This window comes from Coregonus lavaretus (assembly GCF_964263955.1).
Source record: "Coregonus lavaretus genome assembly, chromosome: 1".
NCBI classification, from domain to species: domain Eukaryota; kingdom Metazoa; phylum Chordata; class Actinopteri; order Salmoniformes; family Salmonidae; genus Coregonus; species Coregonus lavaretus.
The window spans coordinates 68,422,253-68,446,327 of NC_139988.1; the positions used below are offsets into that span (position 1 = coordinate 68,422,253).

Genomic DNA, 24,075 nt, shown 5'->3' on the forward strand with positions numbered 1-24,075 from the left:
TTAAATTTGTCATTAAAGGTACACTATGGAATTTTGAGTTGCTAATTGTTTACCTAAAATGTTGGCACGTGTTGACTGTATGGTTCATGGAATAATATAAATAAATGTCTTGCTTCATTAAACCATACAAACCTTAGTCCTGGTAAATCATGGGACCCTTTCTGTCTCGAGAGCAACCCCGGGAACAGATCTTCCGCAATGTTACCTTAACTGTCTTTTTTGTTGTTGATAAAGCTACGCCAGTCTTATGTCAAGCCAGCTAAACTAAAGATGTTGTTCAGATTACCCTTACCACCTTTAACCATTATTGATTGCCCTATCACTTCCATTGATTGTTAGCTATTGATGGCTTGAGTTAGCTGAGATTTGTAGTGGCTGTTTAAAGAAAACCAAACCATGGATTGGATTATAGTTTCTGCTGGCCAATGCTGTTGACTACTTTCAGGGTTAGGGAACAGCTAACTTCCTGAACGTACACTTTTATAGGGCGTTCACTCACTGCTCTAGAATGTAGTGAAATACGGGTAAATTCAAGAGGGTGCTACTAAATTCATGTCTAAACCTAATTTTCTTTAGCCTTTGTCATTATGAATCGCATACAAATAATCAATAGATTGTTCTCTACAATATTACAACCTTTAATATGCTTGTACTTAATAGTGTTGATTAAATAATTTTAGTTTGTTGTGACCATTCCTAGTTTATATTGCCCTAGTCTTGGTTGTATTTCTTTCATATTTCGGCATTGGGAGGTGGTAACATTAGGCGTTTCCGCGCTTTGGATTAATCAAACTCGTCTTGATACCCTCTTCATTTTCATCTCCAGATCCGTGCCTTTCTATTCCTCTAACCCTGGTCAATCAATGTTGACAGGGGCTGTTTCTATGGCAATTTAAATGGGAAGACTCACACAATTCACAATGAAAACTGGAACAGATTTTTTTTGAGGTAGGGTAGATATGGAAATTCAGTCTTAACTTTATACTGAAATATAAAAATATAAATGCAACCATTTCAAATATTTTGCTGAGTTACAGTTCATATAAGGAAATCAGTCAATTGAAATGAATTCATTAAGGCCCTAATCTATGAATTTCACATGACTGGGTAGAGGCACAGCCATGGGTGGTCCTCTGGGGACCACACCTGTCAGGTGGATGGATTATCTCGACAAAGGCTAAAATGCTCACTAATAGGGATGTAAACAAATTTGTGCAATTTTCTTTAGAGAAATAAGCTTTCTTTGCGTATGGAAAATGTCTGGGATCTTTTCTTTCAGCTCATGAAATATGGAACCAACACTGTTATTGCGTTTATATATTTGTGTGTGTACAGTGCATTCGGAAAGTATTTAAACCCCTTGACTTATTCTAAAATGGATTAAATAGTTTTTCAGTATTCAGACCCTTTACTCAGTACTTTGTTGAAGCACCTTTGGCAGCGATTATAGCCTCAAGTCTTTTTGGGTATGACGCTACAAGCTTCGTACACCTGTATTTGGGGAGTTTTTCCCCATTCTTCTCTGCATATCTTCTCAAGCTCTGTGAGGTTGGATGTGGAGCGTCGCTGCATAGCTATTTTCAGGTCTCGCCAGAGATGTTCGATCAGGTTCAAGTCCAGGCTCTGGCTGGGCCACTCAAGGACGTTCGATGACTTGTCCCGAAGCCACTTCTGCATTGTCTTGGCTGTGTGCTTAGGGTCATTGTCCTGTTGGAAGGTGAACCTTCGCCCCAGTTTGAGGTCCTGAGCGCTCTGGAGCATGTTTTCGTCAAGGATCTCTCTGTAATTTGCTCCATTCATCTTTCCCTCGATCCTGACTAGTCTCCCAGTCCCTGCCGCTGAAAAACACCCCACAGCATGATGCTGCCACCCCCATGCTTCACCGTAGGGATGGTGCCAGGTTGTGGAGAAGTACAGATCAGGGTTGGGTTATAAAAAAATATCAGAAACTTTGAACATCCCACGGAGCACCATTTTTTAAAATCCATTATAAAAAAATGGAAAGAATATGGCACCACAACAAACCTGCCAAGAGAGGGCTGCCCACCAAAACTCATGGACCAGGCAAGGAGGGCATTAATCAGAGAGGCAACAAAGAGACCAAAGATAACCCTGAAGGAGCTGCAAAACATATGGAAGAAGGTACTCTGGTCAGATTAGACTAAAATTGAGCTTTTTGGCCTTCAAGGAAAACTCTATGTCTGGCTCAAACCCAACACCTCTCATCACCCCGAGAACACAAACCATGTTTTTCATTGGCAGGGACTGGGAAACTGGTCAGAATTGAAGGAATGATGGATGGCGCTAAATACAGGGAAATTCTTGAGGGAAACCTGTTTCAGTTTTCCAGAGATTTGAGACTGGGACAGAGGTTCACCTTCCAGCAGGACAATGACCCTAAGCATACTGCTAAAGCAACACTCGATTGGTTTAAGGGGAAACATTGAAATGTCTTAAGCCCAGACCTCAATCCAATTGAGAATCTGTGGTATGACTTAAAGATTGCTGTACACCAGCGGAACACATCCAACTTCAAAGTGGTAGGAATGTTGTGTAAATCAAGTGATACAAACCCCCCAAAAATCAATTTTATTTGTAAGGCAACAAAATAGGAAAAATGCCAACAGGGGTGAATGCTTTCACAAGCCACTGTATATGTATGTGTGTGTGTGTACCCCCCCCCCCCAGTTCCAGTTTTCATTGTGAATTTCTGAGTCTTCCCCTTTAACTGCTACATTTTGTTTTGTATTCCGTGGATTTCATTTTAGAAAAAGCCCATGTTATCACACACAAACCTGCAGCTACTAGCTAGCCTGTCAGTTGACGTTCGAAGTTTGCGCCATTCTGCCCACGGAGCAGTGACCGAGTTCTATTGAGCAGCGACCACTTTTTGACCATGGTGTTAATGACATTCTATTCACTCTAGTCATGCAAATTTCTCTGAGTAAATCATCTAACTTTACAACTATAAATATGGTAGAGACATAGGGTCTGGACTATTGTTTTTCTGATGCAATTCTCTATTGAATGAAATAATCAATTGTATGGGTGAACACCATACCCTTTAACCATGGCCTAAACTAAGTTTCTTTTTTCTTTTTTTTGTGTGTTTTGCAGTACAACGCTCCCCTTGTCTTCCTGCCCGTGCACAAGTCTCACATCGACTACCTGCTCATCACCTTTATCCTCTTCTGCCACAACATCAAGGCTCCCCACATCGCCGCCGGCAACAACCTCAACATCCCCATATTCAGGTGAGCCTTCAACTGGAAGAGGACCCATCTAGATGCTGATCTAGGTCTGTCCCCCCTTCGCCTAATGATTTTAAGAGTAGGATTTGGGAAGGGTAAACTGATCCTAGATCTGTGCCTAACTATCTGGCACTACCTGGTGAAAGCTGATGATCTCAAGTCTGATAATGGATGAAGTTATCAAGCTAGGAGAAACTGAACCTAGATCTGCACTTGGAAGAAAATCTATTTATATTCACCTGTGCAATGTGGGAGCTAGCCTAGCCATTACATATTTGTTTGAAATATGCCATCCAGATGCAGGGTTGGTTTAGTTTTATTAGACTGTATTATCTCAGTGAATGACTGGGCTTGCTTGTTTTTTCAGCACATTGATACGTAAATTGGGAGGATTCTTCATTCGGCGAAAACTCGACGAGACGCCAGACGGAAAGAAGGACGTCTTGTACAGATCTCTATTATATGTAGTAAGTCTACAAAGGAGAATGGTATCCCCTTCACAGTACTAATTAGCCTAACAGCTCTATGTGTGTCTGTCCATGAGGGAAAAATAATGTGTGTGTGTGTCTATCTGTCTGTAGTGAAAAGGGCCTCTGGGGTTCTGCTAATGGCTTTGGTGTTTTACACCCCGTTTGGTAAATGTGGATAGGCTGGCTAAACTAGTTCTAGCTGTGTGTTGACCTTGTGTTGATTTAGAGCTGTCAAGTTGTGGGTGTTTCGTAAATATTTCTGCTATTATCACAGCGGGAATCATGGGCGCGGTGGCGCTAAATGTCTGGGTTTGATTTAATAAATGAGTTGTAGGTGTGACAAGGGCTACACCATTCGCTGGCCAATAAACGTTCTCCATGCCTAAATACTGAATGCGATTTGCTTCAAGTTGTGTAGGTTATTGAGGGTCTTTGTTATCATCAACTCTAATTCGGCTGGAGGGCCCGGAATGTTCTCGACCTAGGCCATTGTGGATTGATACTGTTTATTAAATGGCATACAGTAACGAATAATAATAACAACAGTAAAATGCTTCCAGATTTTCTTAATATGGTTGTCGTTTTTGCAGTCCACAATGTTCTAGTTGGCTTCAACATGTAGTAGGGCTGGGCGATATGGTCTAAAAATCATAGCTCTATTTTCTATCTAACTTATCTCTATACTTATTTAATTTTTATATTTGTTTTTACTGTTCTCTCTAAATAAGCTTTGTTGCACAACAAAAGGTCAATACACTGCATTTCAAACAGTCAGGAATAATCTAATAAATTCAGGGCTTGTACAATTATACCTAGGCTAAATAAAAGCCTTCCACAACCATAAGGCCCACTAATTATTTTATGAAATTAGTTTAACCTGCTTTTTTTGCAATAATCACTGATCTGGCTTTCAAGTCTATGAAAATGCCATTTTTGTTACAAATTTAACCAGAACCATGCACCTCTACTAATAATTACCAACTTCTTGTAGCAGGTATTATAGAAAATGAATACGGGTCTCCTAAACAATCTCTCAAGCACAAGCCCCACGTGCTAGTGAGTAGCCAGCTAATCTTTATATTTAAAGTGTAGCCAACTTGGATTTATTTGCTTGCTAACAAGGTTGAATAGTTGAACTGTTATGAATAGACCCTCGGGGGGGGTAAATTGTATTGTCACATTCTCAATAGGCAAGATAAATTCCCCGTTGATATGGCTATATAGGACTGAATAATTTTTAATACGTTGGAGGACCTTGTCTTTGGTAATTGGATGAGACATTCTCTTTAAAAATGGGGATGGACACTTGAAATGAAGAATGGAGGCTTGTGAATTATGCAAAAGCATGAGGGCAAAAACCTCCATAGGCTACTTGGCTAATACATTGTAAGGTTTTTAAAAAGACACGCCTACGCATTGCTGTTGAATCAAACTTTGTTATAGTAGGGTAGTCTGAGGGCTTGGTTGTTAATCTAATGAACCGGGGGGAAGCAATTGTGCAGGAAAATAACTGACTAAATACGAGGGCCACTGGCATCATCGCATCTCTCGTTCCATGATGGGTCTATTTCCCAGCTCTGCCAAATGTCACGGGGCTATTTAAAGCCAAAGCATCGCTCACCTAAAGCCTTTACACTGTCCGGAAGCTGTAGACCAGTTGGAACACATTACATTTATTGCAGAATGGGGCCAAAAGCTCACACACACCATAACTGTGGTCGGTTGACCGCAGTAGGGGGATGTTGCATCTCTTGCTTTCACCGAGGTGTGTTATAGGGACCACCTGCTGGGTGCCGACGAGCGGTGGCTACTTGCACCAATTCAACACGTAGAATTGTCAGAAAATTAACAAATGTCAGCTGGTATTCTGGTCAGAGGCACTAGGTTGCACTGGGCTGCCCATCGTTCTGGTGTGTGTTGTACACCTGGGAGTAGAAATGGTCTATTTTGTACTAGATGAGTAGATGTCATGAATTTAACCCATGTAAGCATGTCAAACAGCTAAATGATCATATTGCTAATCCCTTCCCCCTCCCCCCAGTACACGGAGGAGTTGCTGAGGCAGCAGCAGTTCCTGGAGGTCTTCCTGGAGGGCACGCGCTCCCGCAGCGGCAAGCCCTCCCCGGCACGCGCCGGCATGCTCTCCATCGTGGTGGACGCCCTGTGCAACGGCGTCATCCCCGAAGTGATGGTGGTGCCCGTGGGCATCTCCTATGACCGCATCCTCGAGGGCAACTACAACAGTGAGCAGCTGGTACGGACGTGTGTTGGTGGTGGGGGGGGGGGGGGGGGGGGGGGCGTAAGTGTGTGTGATTGGTTCTGTGTGTTGGATTTGTGTTGGCGTACGTTTTGTAGTTGGGGGAATATCTCTGAATACCGCCCTAAACGTGTATGTATTTATTTTCTGTAAGTATATACCATAGAGCTTTGTGTGAATGATATGTCTATGTCTACAACCCTCTCAGGGGAAGCCCAAGAAGAATGAGAGTCTGTGGGGCGTCGCTTGCGGAGTGTTACGGATGCTGCGGAAGAACTACGGCTGTGTGAGAGTGGACTTCACCCAGCCATTCTCTCTAAAAGTGAGGACAGGGAGCGAGACCTTAACACAAGCCCCCTCTGTGAAGCGCCTATCTTAACTGAACCCTTTGAAAATGTCAACTAGCCAACTCCCTCTTTTTTTTTTTTTACCTACCAAATGTCAACTAACTCACATTGTAAAGTACACCAGAGTCGTGTTAAGGTCACGATATAGAAAACGATAATTAGCGTTTGTTACTGGACAAGTCCAGATAGTCCCTACCTGTTTCAGTCCGTTGTATTTCGTGTGGTGCCTAATGAACACGTCCCAGTCTTACCCGCTCACAAACAGAAAGGAGATGAAATTCATCTTAAATATAGTTATTGTATAAGTGGGTCAGACTTGTGGAAACACTGTGGGTGAAATGTGTCACACGAGTACTGGGCCCGGTTTCCAAAAGCATCTTAAGGCTAAATTCATCGTTAGAACTTTCATAGGAGCATTGATAAATCTCCAAGCTGTTTCTCAAAACCATTGCGACTTATTTAGAACAGCTAAGTGCGTCGTCAGATGCTTTTTTTCCTTTCCGTGTCACTTTACACAGAAGGCTCCGCTAAACATGGAATTACATTTTAGTCATTTAGCAGACGCTCTTATCCAGAGCGACTTACGTGAGCAATTAGGGTTAAGTGCCTTGCTCAAGGGCACATCGACAGATTTCTCACGTAGTCGGCTCGGGGATTAGAACCAGCGACCTTTCGGTTACTGGCACAACGCTCTTAACCACTTACCTACCTGCCGCCCTAGAATCAAGATGTTTATCTGTCTCTCTGAACGCTGATAACTTCAGAAGGAAATTGACTACAAATAAAGTTCCCAATGTCTTTTCAATTGTTAAACGAAGGAAGGGTTAAAAGATGCTTCAAATGCAGATGACTGCATTAAGAGAAATACAGTATAGGCTACATAGACCTATATATTTTAATCATATTGAAATACATTTCCATGTTCAATCGAGTTCTACACAGTGTACAAAACATTAGGAACAACTGCGATTTCCATGACAGACTGACCAGGTGGAAGCTATTATCCCTTATTGATGTCACTTGTGAAAACCTGGATGGACTGAGACAGGGATTGTTTGTGTGCCATTGAGGGTGTATGGGCCAAACAAAATATTTAAGTGCCTTTGAACTGGGTATGGTAGTAGGTGCCAGACGCACCGGTTTGAATGTGTCAAGAACTGCAACGCTGCCGGGTTTCTCACGCTCAACAGTTTCCTGTGTGTATCAAGAATGGTCCACCACCCATTCTTGATACAGAATGGTACTGTAACAGTGTATTTTGCTAATTGTATGCTACGGTCTAATTTCTCCCTCAATACATTTATGATATGTGCAATGATGTACCACATCTGTGATTAGTGCATTAATATAGCCTAGGGTGAGCATTAGACTAAGCCGCCTCAATAGATTGTTTTTCCCTCACCCATTTACACAATACCCCATAATGACAAAGTGAGAAAATGTTTTGACATTTCTTTTTACAAACTTACTGAAAATGAAATGCAAAAATAACTAATTTACATAAGTATTCATACCCCTGAGTCAATACTTTGTAGAAGCACCTTTGGCGGAGATTGCAGCTTTGAATCATCTTGGGTATGTCTATCAGCTTTGCACATCTGGATTTGGGGATTTCTCCCATTCTTCCTTGCAGATTTTCTCAAGCCCTGTTAAGTTAAATTGGGAGCGGCGATGAACAGCAATCTTTGTCTTTCCACAGATTCTCAATGGGATTCAAGTCTGGGCTTTGGCTGTGCCACTCAAGGACTTTCCCATTCTTGTTCTGGCTGTATGCTTGGGGTCATTGTCCTGTTGGAATGTAAATCTTTGCCCCAGTCTAAGGTCATTTGCACTACTCTGAAGTAGGTTCTCATCAAGGATTTGCCTGTTCATTGTTCCCTCCTATCCTTACCAGTCTCCCAGTCCCTGCTGCTGAAAAGCATCCTCAAGGCATGATGCTGCCACCACCATGCTTCACGTTAGGGATGGTTTTGAAGGGTGATGAGCTGTGCCTGGTTTTCTCCAGACATGGCGCTTTGCATTCAGGCCAAAGAGTTGTCTCATCAGACCACAGCCTTTTTGCAAACTCCAGGCATGCCGTCATGCCTTTTTCTCAGGAGTGGCTTCTGTCTGGCCACTCTCCCATAAAGCCCAGATTGGTGAAGTGCTGTAGACTATCCTTCTGGCAGGTTCTCCCATCTCAGCCAAGGAACTCTGTAGTTCTGTCAGTGTGGTCATTGGGTTCTTGGTCATCTCCCTGACCAAGGTCCTTCTTGCTCCGTTTGGTCGGACGGCCAGCTCTAGGCAGAGTCTGGGTGGTTCCATATTTTTTCAATTTCCCAATGATGGAGACCACTGTGCTCTTGGAAACTTTCAACGCAATTGTTTTATACCCTTCCCCAGATATATGCCTCATCACAATTCTATCTCTGAGATCTACGGACAGTTCCTTGGACTTCATGGTATAGTTTCTGCTCTGACATGCACTGTAAACTCTGGGACCTTACATAAACTGGTGTTTCTTTCAAAATCATGTCCAAACAATTGAATTGGCCACAGGTGGACTCCAATCAAGTTGTAGTGACATCGCAAGGATGATCAAAGAAAATTGGATGCAGCTGAGCTCAATTTGAAGTGTCATAGCAAAGGGGTGTGAATACTTATGTAAATTAGATTTTTGTATTTCATTTTCAATAAATGTGCAGACAATTCTAAAAACAGGTTTTCACTCTGTCATTATGGGGTATTGTGTGTAGATGGATGAGGGGGGAAAAATCGATTTAATCAATTGTGTATTCATGCTGTAACACAACAAAATGTGGAATAAGTCAAGGGGTATGAATAGGTTCTGAAGGCACTGCAGGTGATATCGCTCCGTCAGTATTGTGAAGTAATTCCAACGACACACTTAGGGAACGTTCTCTCTTCGTGGTGTTTTGGGAAATGCACGTTACAACTTCGACCGTTATAGGAACGATGCATCGTTAAAACACTCGTTAGCCTAAATTCCATCGCTATCGGGAAACCCAGCCCTGATCTGTGCAAAGAATACTGTAAAACTCAATCTAAAGCATGATATAATAGGAAACGTTAATGATGTGTGTTACAAACAGGTGAATATTTAACAAGGAGTTTAGTCAACTGTGGTTCAAGGGACGCGCGTGATGCAATGCCTTGACCTTTCAATCTATTTGAAATATTATGTTTATTTTGCTCACTGCCAATTACTCATGCAAGATGTCGCCGTCTTTTTGTGTGTCCTTAAGGAGTACCTGGACACGCAAAGAAGTCGGCATATTCCGCCCACCCTCACCCTGGAACAGACCTTGGTGCCCACCATCATCGATGCACAGTATGTACACACACACACACACACCAGGCCTATGTGATTCCATTGGAATTAATTGAACTTTATTCCCAAGGGGGAAATAAAGATGTCAAAGGCTTACATACAACCACATCATAAAAAAAACATTTAACATGCACATTACAGACAATAAAGTGCTGATTCCATGTGACTGTGATGATTCCATGTGACCCCCCCCCCCCCTTTGTGTTGGTTCAGGCCGGATCAGGCCCAGTTTGAGGGTGAGCAGGAGGAGCAGCCCAACTCCAGGGACCTGTCGGACGAACCCTGGAGAAGACAGGTCATCGCCAACCTGGCCAAGCACGTCCTCTTCAGTAAGTAACACCCCCTCTTATAGGCCTTAGTCCTATAGTGGTCCTGTGTGGTTCAGTTGGTAAGAGCATAGCGTTGGCAGTTTCAATTCCTGCAGGGATCACAAACATACAAAAAAATGTATGCACTTTATTATAGTCCAAGAGTAGTCATTTATTGAAGCCACTCTCTGCCGTAATGTGTGCACCTTCAAAGACTGGGACCACCAATGAAAAGCGTAAGCAAATGATGGTTCAAATGCATTCCATGACATTTTCAGATGCAGATCATTGGTTTAGACTAGAGCACTCTTCAGCCCACGACTTTGTCTTGAGTCAGGCCATTTTATTTTCTTCATCCAATGAGTTTCTTTATTAATATAACCCATTTTCTTATGGACCTGTAAAATGTATATTTCCTATGTTTTTCATATGATATCCACTTAGCTAGTCCCTCTCACATTTGATCTCTTATTATTATCTGCTTACTGCACTTTGACTTTCCTTATCACTCCTCTCTCCAAGAGCACCCCCTTTTTCTAAAGCAAATCCTTATACTTAGAACCTATACTGAAGGATATGACCTTAGAGCTTCATTTTTCATGATCCACCGACAACAATCTGCTTTGTGCTGTGGTCTGAAAACAAACCGTTCTCCCTAGCTTCATTCAGGGGCATTCTCCTCAGCTAGTCCTATTCATGTCAGCCAATCAGCTGCTACGGAGCAATATGGCATGTTGTTCTCAGCCAATCCCAGCGAGGGGAGGATGGAGGATCTGGTCAGGGGTGGAATTGCAGTATCAGTGGCTGCAGTTGTAAATGTTTTACACCCAGGCTGACATTAAACCCAAGATTAGGCACTAAAGACACCCTCTCTGCGGTTGGATTGTATTATTTAAATTATGCCTTTTGGAAACCCACACACACACTCTCTCTCTTGCTCTTTCCCTCTTGCATCTAGTTCTCTCCCTCACGTCTAATTATCCCTCGCTCTCTTTCTCTCTCCCTCTTTCTTTATCATGTTCAGCCTATTCCCAGTCCTCTTATCTTGCTCCCTTTTTTTTTTGTGTTCCTTTTTCATTAGAACAATATTGAAATCACAAACCCTAGCCAAAATATAGCAACTTGTCCATCTTGATAGAGCTCCATCTCACTTCAAGAAGTGACATCTCGTCTACTTAGTTAGTTGAGAGTTCAAAAGGACTAATTTCACCAGGGCCCGTATTCCTAAAGCGTCTCAGAGTAGGAGTGCTGATCTACGATCAGGTCCCCATGTCCATGCAATCGTATTCATTATGATCTAAAAGGCCAAGCTGATCCTAGATCAACACTCACACTCTGAGACGCTTTAGGAATACAGGCCCTGACCGGTCTTAGCGCCAGCTGACACTGTCACGTTATTTAGAGACAGTCGCTCACTGTTTACTGTCCTTTCTTTCTCTCGGTCATTCATCTGGGCGTCCTGACTGTGACCCTGGTCAGATAACGTGGTGTCGTCTCTGTTTCCCTCCCACAGCGGCTAACAAGTCCTCAGCGGTCATGTCCACCCACATTGTAGCCTGTCTGCTCCTTTACAGACACAGACAGGTAAGCAGCCCTACTTTTCTCAAGAGTAAGATCCAACGATCACTTTGATTCAAGACCTTGCATTAAAGTAATTGATCCCCATTCACGGTTTGATGCGCTTCACTTCATGTTTCACAACCCATTAAAGGTAGACTGCAATATGACAAATTCATACGTGACGGGGTGACTCCCTGCTAACAGACGTCAACAACAATCATTTGAATCTGCCTGGACTGCTGTTATTGGCTCTTCCCAATTTGAGGCCCTCACTTGAGTCATAACCCACATCGAGAAAAGCCAATCATTGCAGATTATAATTTTTTCTTTGTTGATTTATGTAAAAAGGAATTACTCCTAGCTGGGTATGATAATGTCATAATGTGGATTCTACCTTTTTAAGTTGTCAATAAAATTACACATTGCTACTCATAAAGTATACTTGGTTTTAGTGCTTAATTATCCTCAGGTTGAATGAACATTGTGGAAGTATAGAATGAACATTTGGAATAATTTATGAATGAACATTACTTATTATTTTTAACATTATTTTTCACCACATCTGTGTGTCTCCCCTCTGCTCCACAAGGGGGTTGCGCTGTCCAAGCTGGTGGAGGACTTCTTCAACATGAAGGAGGAGATCCTGTCGCGGGACTTTGACCTGGGCTTCTCCGGCAACTCTGAGGACGTGGTCATGCACGCTCTCCACCTCCTGGACAACTGTGTCAACGTGACCAGCACCAACCGCAACACAGAGTTCACCATCGCCCCTAGCAAAACGGTGCCGGCGCTGTTCGAGCTCAACTTCTACAGCAACGGCCTCTTCCATGTCTTTATCTCGGACGCCATCATAGGTACTGACACCGCACGTTGTACTCCGCCACTGTGTTTTGACATAGGGAAAAGTATTGAGTGAAATAAAGTATACAAATTAATTCGTGTTTCCCAATTGTGTGTTGCGGCCAGTCCCTTTTGGGTTCTGTTCAGTTTAATGTATTGAATTGCCTATCATCCACTAATGTACATTTATTTTCATCGATGTCTCAAAACACCCGTTTCATTTTGTCATCTCACCATGCGTTCTGTGTCCCCCCTTCTTTTTTTTTTGCCCTCTCAGCATGCAGTGCTCTGGCATTGCTACGGGAACAGGCGGCGTCTGAGGTGGAGGGGGAGCAGGGCGGGCCCAGCACCCTCCTCAGTCAGGAGAGACTGATCCGCAAGGCTGCCGGCCTCTCCCACTTCCTCACCAACGAAGTGTCGGTTGCACCGGTCAGTCACTTCTTCCACATCTCCCCCCCCCAGTACACCTGTCCCGTGCACTTAACAACCGTTTTAACGTTCTGCGCATGTGTTACTTTACACACACGAAAACGTATTGAACAGCCACTCTGTTTTAGTTATTCTATCTCGCCATCTTGTTCAAAATGTGTACATAGGAATATTCAACCCCAAAACTATTTTGGTCCCATTGTTGATATAGTCCCAAAATGTTTTGCATTTCAGCAATCAAGTTTTCAAGATATATAACTTGCATCATACCGGCTGCATTTTGTATTTTTAAAGTTGTTTATCTTAACTTGATTGCTGACATGCATAACATTTTGGGACTATATCAACAATGGACTAACGAAACAAATACAGAGTTTTCCTTTAAGTGCTAAATGGAAGAGATGAGACTGCTTGTGCAGTATTTTGTTCTGCCAAGCCAGTCTGTTTTCTACCCTTGATAGAACTATGATACAACTGCACCACCTAGCGGGGAAGATAAAGCACTGTTTCCTTGAGTCAGGAGTAGGCTTGAGTGGTATACCAGGGTATTTGGAAATGGCCGCAGGATAGTTTTTCAAAACTATTTCTTTTGAATTTGAGTATTTGTAGCAACTTTTTAAGTTAATACCTGTAGTCAACTTGTGCAATACCTTAGCAGATTGCAGTCTTCATTTCACCTGTCACATTAGTTTACATTATGAAGTTTAACGTAGTTCCCCAGAACAGTTGAGCCAGTCATGTTTGTTTGTAAATAGCACAATGGGAGAAAGCAGGAGCTGGTATTTGGTTGAACTTGCTTGTAAGCTAAGTGGCTGAATTAATAAGGGGATGGGACGTCATATAGTGTTAGCTTTCTGCTGTGTTTGAGAAGTCCAAGCCCTTTGGATGAGTTATCTGTACAGCTGCCACTGCCATCTTGATTTCCTTGAGTTTTTTCTCATCTCCTTTCTCGGCCCTTCTTCTCCGAGCAGAGCAGGTAGGCCCATTGCCCTAGCGACTCCAGTCTCCAAACAGACAGCGTGTACACATGCTGCTCCAGAGCCAGTGCTGTTCTTCCTTCAGACAAGCATATGTCAACTTTGTTCATTTGCACAATGTCTCTCTTTCACAGTCGCTTGTAAATGTCCAAACTCACCAAAAGTGTCCCTGTGCCCTAGAACGCCATGGTAACCTTTCTAAATGACTATTGCTCGGTTAGCACTCACATCTGTAGCCATGAAATGCTTTGAAAGGCTCCACCTCAGGAGGCTGAAAAGATTCTGCATGGGCCCTCAGATCCTCAAAGTTCTACAGCTGCACCATTGAGAGCGTCTTGACTGACTGCATCACCACTTGGTATGGCAACTGCTTGGCATCCGACCGCAAGGCGCTACAGAGGGTAGTGCATACGGCCCAGTACATCACTGGGGCCGAGCTCCGTGCCTTCCAGGACCTCTATACCAGGCGGTGTCAGAGGAAGGATAAAATAATTGTCAGACTCCAGCCACACAAGTCATAGACTGTTCTCTCTGCTACTGCACGGCAGGGTGGTACCAATGCACCAAGTCTGGAACCAACAGGACCCTGAACAGCATCTACGCCCAAGCCAAAAAAACTGCTAAATAGTTAGTCCGAGTAGCTATTGGTTAACTATTTAACGATCTGCATTGACCCTTTTTGCACTAACTTTTTTGACTCATCACCTACACTGCTGTTACCGTTTTATTATCTGTCACTTTATCGATACCTATATGTACATACAGTTGAAGTCGGAAGTTTACATACACCTTAGCCAAATACATTTCAACTCAGTTTTTCACAATTCCTGACATTTAATCATAGTAACAATTCCCTGTCTTAGGTCAGTTAGAAATGTCAGAATAATTGTAGAGAGAATTGTTTATTTCAGCTTTTATTTCTTTCATCACATTCCCAGTGGGTCAGAAGTTTACATACACTCAATTAGTATTTGGTAGCATTGCCTTTAAATTGTTTAACTTGGGTCAAACATTTCAGGTAGCCTTCCACAAGCTTCCCACAATAAGTTGGGTGAATTTTGGCCCATTCCTCCTGACAGAGCTGGTGTAACTGAGTCAGGTTTGTAGGCCTCCTTGCTCGCACACACTTTTTCAGTTCTGCCCCCAAATGTTCTATAGGATTGAGGTCAGGGCTTTGTGATGGCCACTCCAATACCTTGACTTTGTTGTCCTTAAGCAATTTTGCCACAACTTTGGAAGTATGCTTTGGGTCATTGTCCATTTGGAAGACCATTTGCGACCAAGCTTTAATTTCCTGACTGATGTCTTGAGATGTTGCTTCAATATATCCACATAATTTTCCTCCTGCAGCAAAGCACCCCCACAGCATGATGCTTCCACCCCCGTGCTTCACGGTTGGGATGGTGTTCTTCGGCATGCAAGCCACCCCCTTTTTCCTCCATAACGATGGTCATTATGGCCAAACAGTTCTATTTTTGTTTCATCAGACCAGAGGACATTTCTCCAAAAAGTACGATCTTTGTCCCCTTGTGCAGTTGCAAACCGTAGTCTGGCTTTTTTATGGCGGTTTTGGAGCAGTGGCTTCTTCCTTGCTGAGCGGCCTTTCAGGTGATGTTGATATAGGACTCGTTTTACTTTGGATATAGATACTTTTGTACCTGTTTCCTCCAGCATCTTCACAAGGTCCTTTGCTGTTGTTCTGGGATTGATTTGCACTTTTCGCACCAAAGTACGTTCATCTCTAGAAGACAGAACGCGTCTCCTTCCTGAGCGGTATGATGGCTGCGTGGTCCCATAGTGTTTATACTTGCGTACTATTGTTTGTACAGATGAACGTGGTACATTCAGGCATTTGGAAATTGCTCTCAAGGATGAACCAGACTTGTGGAGGTCTACAATTTTTTTCTGAGGTCTTGGCTGATTTCTTTAGATTTTCCCATGATGTCAAGCAAAGAGGCACTGAGTTTGAAGGTAGGCCTTGAAATACATCCACAGGTACACCTCCAATTGACTCAAATGATGTCAATTAGCCTATCAAAAGCTTCTAAAGTCATGACATCATTTTCTGGAATTTTCCAAGCTGTTTAAAGGCACAGTCAACTTAGTGTATGTAAACTTCTGACCCACTGGAATTGTGATACAGTGAATTATAAGTGAAATTGTCTGTAATCAATTGTTGGAAAAATTACTTGTATCATGCACAAAGTAGATGTCCTAACCGACTTGCCAAAACTATAGTTTGTTAACAAGAAATGTGTGGAGTGGTTGAAAAACAAGTTTTAATGACTCCAACCTAAGTGTATGTAAACTTCCGACTTCAACTGTATCTACCTCAATTACCTCGTACCCCTGCACATCGACTCGTTACCCTGTGTACTGTATATAGCCGAGTTATCATTACTCATTGTGTATTTATTCCTTGTGTTATTATTTTTCAATTATTTCTCTTTTCTCTCTGCATTGTTGGGAAGGGCCCGTAAGCATTTCACCGTTAGTCTACACTTGTTGTTTATGAAGCATGTGACAAATACCCGTGTAGCTCAGTTGGTAGAGCATGGCGCTTGCAACGTTAGGGTTGTGGGTTCGTTTCCCACGGGGGGCCAGTATGAAAAAATGTATGCACTCACTAACTGTAAGTCGCTCTGGATAAGAGCGTCTGCTAAATGACTAAAATGTAAAAATGTAATATGATTTGACCTAGGGCTGGGCGATGTGGCCAAAATTTAATATCACGATATTAGTCAAATTTATGATGGTATTTTATGTTTTGAATAATACATGTTATACATTTGCTTTGAGTTGTGCATGACCCTAGGGAGGCAACGCATACATTCGATGTGATTTCAATGGGGCTTTCTCCTTTCTGATTTGTTTTATACTGTTCAATCAAACTTCAACCAAAAATAATTTTCTGCATTTTCATAAATTTCTGCATTTCCAGCACTCATTTGAGATCATTTCCACACTGCCACATAGGGCTCCAAAACATCTTGGCCTTATTTCTAACAAATTATTGCACTTTGGTGAGCTGTTGGAATCATGGAAATAGAATGACTATTCTAATTCTATAGTTAGAATATAATACTGGGCACTTAGAATAGTGTTTGACATGACAACAAATGAAAAAGCCAGGGAGGCGTTATTGCGATAGGGTAGGGACCAAAGTGTTGGTCATTGTTTCCTTGGGAACCCTATAATCTTTGGCTAAATTATGTGTTTTTCTCTTAGCTACTTAATGTAGCTAACATATTCATGCGTCGCCTTTTCCTCTTTGATTTAGAAGATAGTGTTGCACAAACAACATGCTGATTTAGGCCTACACCATCTCTGGTATCAGGCTGTATTAGCTAGCTATGTTTACTCAGACTCTGTACATTTACTAGCTAGCCAGCAAACTAGCAATTAGCATTAGCGGCTAAAACAATTTGTTTTAGCCACAACTTGCTAAGAACTTGCTGTTTGCGGACCGTAAGATACAAACTAATGGTGTCATTATAGAATGCTTGTGGATTTATATTAAGACGCAGTGTCATCAACATCTTGATGCATGTGCTGCATTGACCATGCAGACTGAACGCAAGTGGTCTCGTAGTCGAGCAACAACTGCACTCCTTGAGTGACGGGGTGGGGCTTGGTCTGTGTGGAATGGAGAGAGGGCGGGAGAGGAGAGGGATGACTCAAGTAGCGGAGAAAACTATCAAAATGGATGCTACACACAACAGAGTAGCATCCCACATTTAACAAACCAAACATTGAAATACCGTTATAGAAGGTAAAGTAAAAACCCAAACTGGTCCATGCATCAATACTGGTATATAGTATACCGCCCAATGCTACTACTACCTACAGTGCCTACAGAAAGTATTCACACCCCTATTACTTTTTCCACATTTTGGTACTAAAGTTATACTGCAAAAAATGTGGCAAAGCAAATCACTTTTGATCCTGAATACAAAGTTATGTTTGGGTAAATCCAATACAACACATTGAGTACCACTCTCCATATTTTCAAGCGTAGTGGTGGCTGCATCATGTTATGGGTATGCTTGTAATCATTAAGGACTGGGGAGTTTTTCAGGACAAAAAAAGAAATGGAATGGAGCTAAGCACAGGCACAATCCTAGAGGGAAAACCTGGTTCAGTGTGCTTTCCACCAGACACTGGGAGATGAATTCACCTTACAGCAGAACAACAACCTAAAACACCAGGCCAAATCTACACTGGGGTTGCTTACCAAGAAGACAGTGAATTTTCCTGAGTGGCTGAGTTAGTTTTGACTTCAATCTACTTGAAAATCGATGGCAAGACCGGAAAAAGGGTTGTCTAGGAATGATCAACAACCGATTTGACAGAGCTTGAAGAAATTTTGAAAAGAATGATGGGCAAATGTTGCACATTCCAGGTGTGGAAAGCGCTTAAAGACTTACCCAGAAAGACTCATAGCTGCAATTTCTGCCAAAGGTGCTTCTACAAAGTATTGACTCGGGTGTGATTACTTATGTAAATGAGATTTCTGTATTTCATTTTCAATACATTTGCAAACATTTCTAAAAACATGTTTTCACTTCGTCATTATAGGGTTTTGTGTGTAGATGGGTGAGGAAAAAACATCTCTTTTTTTTTTTAATCAATTTTGAAAACAGGCTGTAACACAATGTGGAATAAGTCAAGGGGTATGACTACTTTCTTGTATAACGTTATGAGCTGGATTGCCTGTTTTTGCGATTTATTTACGTTTGCGCTCGTTAGCATATTTAGTTAACAGCCTCTATGGACATTTGCTAGTAAAATGTGTCTAAGGGTTGTTTTTGTTTTTTTGCTCCCCCTTGTGTGCTAAAATGGTAATACCATAAATCCTGGTATGACGATATGAAAATCTGGATACCGCCCAACCCTAGTCACTAGAGCGGAAAGGGAAAATGTTGCTAAGTGGTACACAATATATCACATGTTCATCCAGGGTGAAAGCTGTATCAATGTGGGATTTACTCTTTATTTACCTGTGTGTGTGTCAATAGTGACCATTGTCTCCTCTCCATCCCCAGCCCTGTCAGACTATCTATCAGGTCTTCCACGATGCTGTCAGCCGTTTGATCCAGTATGGAGTTCTGTATGTGGCAGAGGTGAATTTTACATGAGAAGGAATGCTGCACACTGCCAAAACAATGTCTTCAGGCTCAAATGAAATGTTACTTAATGTTCTGGCAAATGTTCTGAACCACGTTTGTGTGTGTGCGCGTTTGTTTGTGTTATTGTGTGTGTCCGTCCGTGTATTCATCCAGGAGGACCAGGAAGAGCTGACCCCCAGCCCCACCGAGGAGCCATGGCCTAAGAAGTTCCCTGAGCCCCTGTCGTGGAGGAGTGATGAGGAGGACGAGGACAGTGACTTTGCAGAGGAGCAGAGGGACCGCTACCTCAAGGTAAGCCAGCCACACTGACCTTGGAAAACAATCACCACAGTCATAGTTAGCTTGGGTGTCCAAAATGGCACTCTTTTTCCTATGTAGTGTAGTACAATAGATATACAGATAACTGCCAAAATAAAGGATACACCAACATAAAGTTTCTTAATAGTGCGTTGGACCACCACGAGCTGCCAGAACAGCTTCAATGCGCCTTGGCATAAATTCTACAAGTGTCTGGAACTCTATTGGAGGGATGCAACACCATTCTTCCAAGAGAAATTCCATAATTTGGTGTACATTTTACATTTACATTTTAGTCATTTAGCAGACGCTCTTATCCAGAGCGACTTACAGTTAGTGATTACATATATATATATATATATGTTTTTTTTTTTATATATATACTGGCCCCCCGTGGGTACTTGATGGTGGTGGAAAACGTGGTCTCAGGCACCGCTCCAGGATCTCCCATAAGTGTTCAATTGGGTTGAGATCTGGTGACACACACACACACACCCTTTAAACCCCCTATGCTCCTTTGAGACCCCTCTTTCAAAGTCACTGAGATCTCTTCTTCTAGCCATGGTATCCAAAATAATGGGCAACTGGGCATTTTTATACATGACCCCTAAGCATGATGGGATGCTAATTGCTTAATTAACTCAGGAACCAAATCTGTGTGAAAGCACCTGATTTCAATATACTTTGTATCCCTCATTTACTCAAGTGTTGCCTTTTTAAAAAATTTTGGCAGTAAACCTGGACACCCCTCAAATTAGTGGATTCGGCTATTTCAGCCACACCCGTTGCTGACAGGTGTATAAAATCAAGAGCACAGACATGCAATCTCCATAGACAAACATTGGCAGTAGAATGGCCTTACTAAAGAGCTCAGTGACTTTCAACGTGGCACCGTCATAGTATGCCACCTTTCCAACAAGTCAGTTCGTCAAATTTCTGCCCTGCTAGAGCTGCCCCGGTCAACTGTAAGTGCTGTTATTGTGAAGTGGAAACGTCTAGGAGCAACAATGGCTCAGCCGCGAAGTGAACGGGACCGGAGAGTGCTGAAGCACGTGGGGCATAAAAATCGTCTGTCCTCGGTTACAACACTCGCTACCGAGTTCCAAACTGCCTCTGGGAGCAACATCAGAACAATAACTGTTCGTCGGGAGCTTCATGGAATGGGTTTCCATGGCCGAGCAGCCACACACAAGCCTAAGATCACCATGCACAATGCCAAGCGTTGGCTGGAGTGGTGTAAAGAGCGCCGCCATTGGACTCTGGAGCAGTGGAAACGCCTTCTCTGGTGTGATTAATCACGCTTCACCATCTGGCAGTACGGCGGAATAATCTGGGTTTGGCGGATGCCAGGAGAACGCTACCTGCCCCAATGCATAGTGCCAACTGTAAAGTCTGGTGGAGGAGGAATAATGTTCTGGGGCTGATTTTCATGGTTCGGGCTAGGCCCCTTAGTTCCAGTCAAGGGAAATTTAACGCTCCAGCATACAATGATACTCTAGACGATTCTGTGCTTCCAACTTTGTGGCAACAGTTTGGGAAAGGCCTTTTCCTGTTTCAGCATGACAATGCCCCCGTGCACAAAGTGAGGTCCATACTGAAATGGTTTGTCGAGATCGGTGTGGAAGAACTTGACTGGCCTGCACAGAGCCCTGACGTCAACCCCATCGATCACCTTTGAGATGAATTGGAACGCCGACTGCGAACCAGGCCTAATTGCCCAACATCAGCGCCCGACCTCACTAATGCTGTTGTTGAATGGAAGCAAGTCCCCGCAGCAATGTTCCAACATCTAGTGGAAAGCCTTCCCAGAAGAGTGGAGGATGTTATAGCAGCAATTGCGGACCAACTCCATATTTAATGATTTCGGAATAAGATGTTTGACGAGCAGGTGTCCACATACTTTTGCGGTGTATGTATGTGTTGCATTTATATTTTTGATAGATAGAAATAGCAACAATTTCATTAGATTTTTACTGAGGTACAGTTCATTTGAGGAAATTAGTCTATTGAAATAATTTCTTTACATTTTTGTCATTTAGCAAACGCTCTTATCCAGAGTGACTTACAGTAGTGAGTACATACATTTTAATACTATTTTTTTTTATTGGTCCCCCGTGGGAATCGAACCCACAACCCTGCCGCTACCAACTGAGCTACACAGGATCATTAGGCCCTAATATATGGATTTCACATGACTGGAAATACAGATATGCATCTGTTGGTCACAGATAACTGAAATGGGCCTCACAATGGCCCTCAGGATCTCGTCCCGGTATTTTTGCGCATTCAAATTGTGTTCGTTGTCCGTATCTTATACCTGCCCATACCATAATCCCACTACCACCATGGGGCACTCTGTTCACAACACTGACATCGGCAAACCGCTCGCCCACACACGTGGTCTGCGGTTGTGAGGACGGTTGGACATACTGCCAAATTCTCTGAAACGACGTTGGATGCAGCTTATGGTATAGAAATTAACGTTAAATTCTCTGGCATATCTCTGGTGGACATTCCTGCTGTCAGCTTGCCAATTGCAAGCTCCCTCAACTTGAGACATCTGTGGCATTGTGTTGTGACACAACTGCACATTTTAGAGTGGCCTTTTATTGTCCCCAGCACAAGGTGCACCTGTGTAATGATCATGCTGTTAAATCATCTTCTTGATATGCCACACCTGTCAGGTGGATGGATTATTTTGGCAAAGGAGAAATGCTCACTAACAGGGATGTAAACACATTTCTGCACAAAATATGGGATTTAAGTGCCTTTGAACAGAGTATGGTAGTAGGTGTGTCAATCAGCATCCAGGACCCAAACTACCCAGTTTTTATATACAGTGGCATATAAAATTAATGATGCCTTTTCAGCTAGCTGAATAAGAAGTGATAAACAAATATGACGTAAACACATGAGTTCAATCAAAGCTACCGGAGATAAGATGCGTATTTATCTGTGGCCAATGACCTTGAGGCTTCTTGGGCGGGGCACTACTTATGTAACTGTATGGCAGCACCCAAGGGGGCTAAAGCTGCCTGGCCCTCCCAGTACCTGCTGCAGTCACACACTGTACTTCACTCACCCAACTGAAGCCCTTGAGCATGCTCCAATTATGCGCAACATATCACGCACAACCAGAGAAAATTGATGGGCTAGCCCCTCCGCAACGTAGCACTGAGAGAGGCTGAAATAGCTGCATTCGGGAACTGACTTACTCAAAGAAAATGTACCAAAACGCCAATACAACGGGGATGCGGCCACGTATGATTTATTAACTCAAGCAATTAAAAAACTAAAACATGTTTGCTAACTGATATGTTGTGGCATGAATGAATGCCAGAATTACATGCAAAACAGAAGTATCTGCTGGAGGGTGGTGCGGCTGAGCCCCACTTGCCCTGAATGACGCGTCGCCACTGAGCTGTCGGCTCTCACTCACTCTCCCCCCCTGTTCGCACAGATTAGGCTAAAGGGAGAGATGCATTCCGAGACTGAGCAAACACTGTTTTTAAAGCAACTACTGTTATTGTTAGAGGACTGTCTCAGCGTCCTGTGCGTATGACACATTTTTTTCTCAACTCTAAATATTTAGGCAATGGCACAACTTTACAATCGTAGGGCATTACATTTTACTGTTGACTAAATTACATGGCTATCTAGCTAATGTGTTTTGAGTTCCCACTTCTTCAGGTGGTAAATAGCCTAGGCCAATATGTACAAAAAAGATGCAGGCAAATTAATCTCTAAAGAGCCAAAAATAAATCTGATCCTATTTTGACACGTTGCACATCAATCATGCATTCCCTGATCATGTTAGATGAAATAGCCAACTTCTTTCTTGTCTTACTACTTAATGGCACTAGAAAAAGTTAGTCTAGAGCCCTGCCGCTAATAGAAAGTAACTGCATTTAAGACAAATATTGTATTGTTGAGAAATGTCAATTTATTGTGATATTACTTTTTTATCCGTATCGAATAGGGTGCTGCCCTTCGGATGCAGCCCTTGTTATACCTTGACTCATACACCCTTACACACGCTGATATTGCCTACACCTTTATGTACCAGGTCCAGTGTTTGTGCTGCCGTTTTGTCCACAACAATCCTAAACTGTGTCAAACTTTTAAAAAGACCTCTGACCGTTGCCCGTGTGCATGTGTGTATCCACAGGTGAGCCTATCCCCCGAGCACCAGGAGTTCTTTGTCTTCCTGCAGCGTCTCCTCAGCCCCGTACTGGAGGCCTACAGCGGGGCGGCCATCTTTGTCCACAGCCTGAGCCAGCCCATGGCCGAGCCAGAGTACACGCAGCAGCTCTTCCGATACCTGCTCACGCGCACCGAGAAGGGAGTGGCTGCCTACGGTACATACCATTGTTAGACGTTTCTTTTCTGTACTGCGGCTTTTACCAGATAAAGACCTCAAAGAGCTCTGCAAATCGTACACTGTAATGCCGCCTAATATCACGTTTTAATACTAATGTTCTGAACTGGGGCCATAAGTATGAAGCTTCTCAGAGTAGGAGTGCTGATCTAGGATCAGCTCCCCACGTCCATATAATCTTGTTCTTTGTCATCTAAAAAGCTAAACTGATCCTAAATCGGCACTACTCTAAGACTACTACATACAGCCCCTGAGGTTGATCTTTGTCAGGACAAACAACTGGAAATAAGATCCTCTCTCGTCTTCTATCGTTTATGGTCTTCTGTTCTCTTCTCTCAGGTGAAAGTGCGACACACTACCTCGTGAAGAACACAGTGAGAACGTTTAAGGAACTTGGGGTGAGAGACCATTCGCTAAATTGTAGCATGTAGCGTCCATCCTCCCTCTCTGTTTTGGTAGTTCTGAAGACTGTCTTCTGTTAGTCAACTTCTGAAAATATAT

At 42.9% G+C, this 24,075-nt stretch overlaps 1 protein-coding gene across 1 annotated transcript in view; it reads left to right on the top strand.

Annotated features, from left to right (window-relative positions):
• Nucleotides 1-24,075, top strand: part of gpam (glycerol-3-phosphate acyltransferase, mitochondrial) — a 39,759-nt gene that overhangs the window by 14,120 nt on the left and 1,564 nt on the right. Inside the window, exons 8-20 of the mRNA XM_084160066.1 lie at nucleotides 3,118-3,254; nucleotides 3,619-3,718; nucleotides 5,763-5,975; nucleotides 6,187-6,300; nucleotides 9,571-9,656; nucleotides 9,870-9,985; nucleotides 11,478-11,548; nucleotides 12,114-12,378; nucleotides 12,642-12,793; nucleotides 18,816-18,893; nucleotides 19,053-19,190; nucleotides 23,365-23,554; nucleotides 23,914-23,972. Of these exons, the coding sequence (XP_084016192.1) occupies nucleotides 3,118-3,254; nucleotides 3,619-3,718; nucleotides 5,763-5,975; nucleotides 6,187-6,300; nucleotides 9,571-9,656; nucleotides 9,870-9,985; nucleotides 11,478-11,548; nucleotides 12,114-12,378; nucleotides 12,642-12,793; nucleotides 18,816-18,893; nucleotides 19,053-19,190; nucleotides 23,365-23,554; nucleotides 23,914-23,972 (1,719 nt within the window). The remainder of the gene's footprint in view (nucleotides 1-3,117; nucleotides 3,255-3,618; nucleotides 3,719-5,762; nucleotides 5,976-6,186; nucleotides 6,301-9,570; nucleotides 9,657-9,869; nucleotides 9,986-11,477; nucleotides 11,549-12,113; nucleotides 12,379-12,641; nucleotides 12,794-18,815; nucleotides 18,894-19,052; nucleotides 19,191-23,364; nucleotides 23,555-23,913; nucleotides 23,973-24,075) is intronic.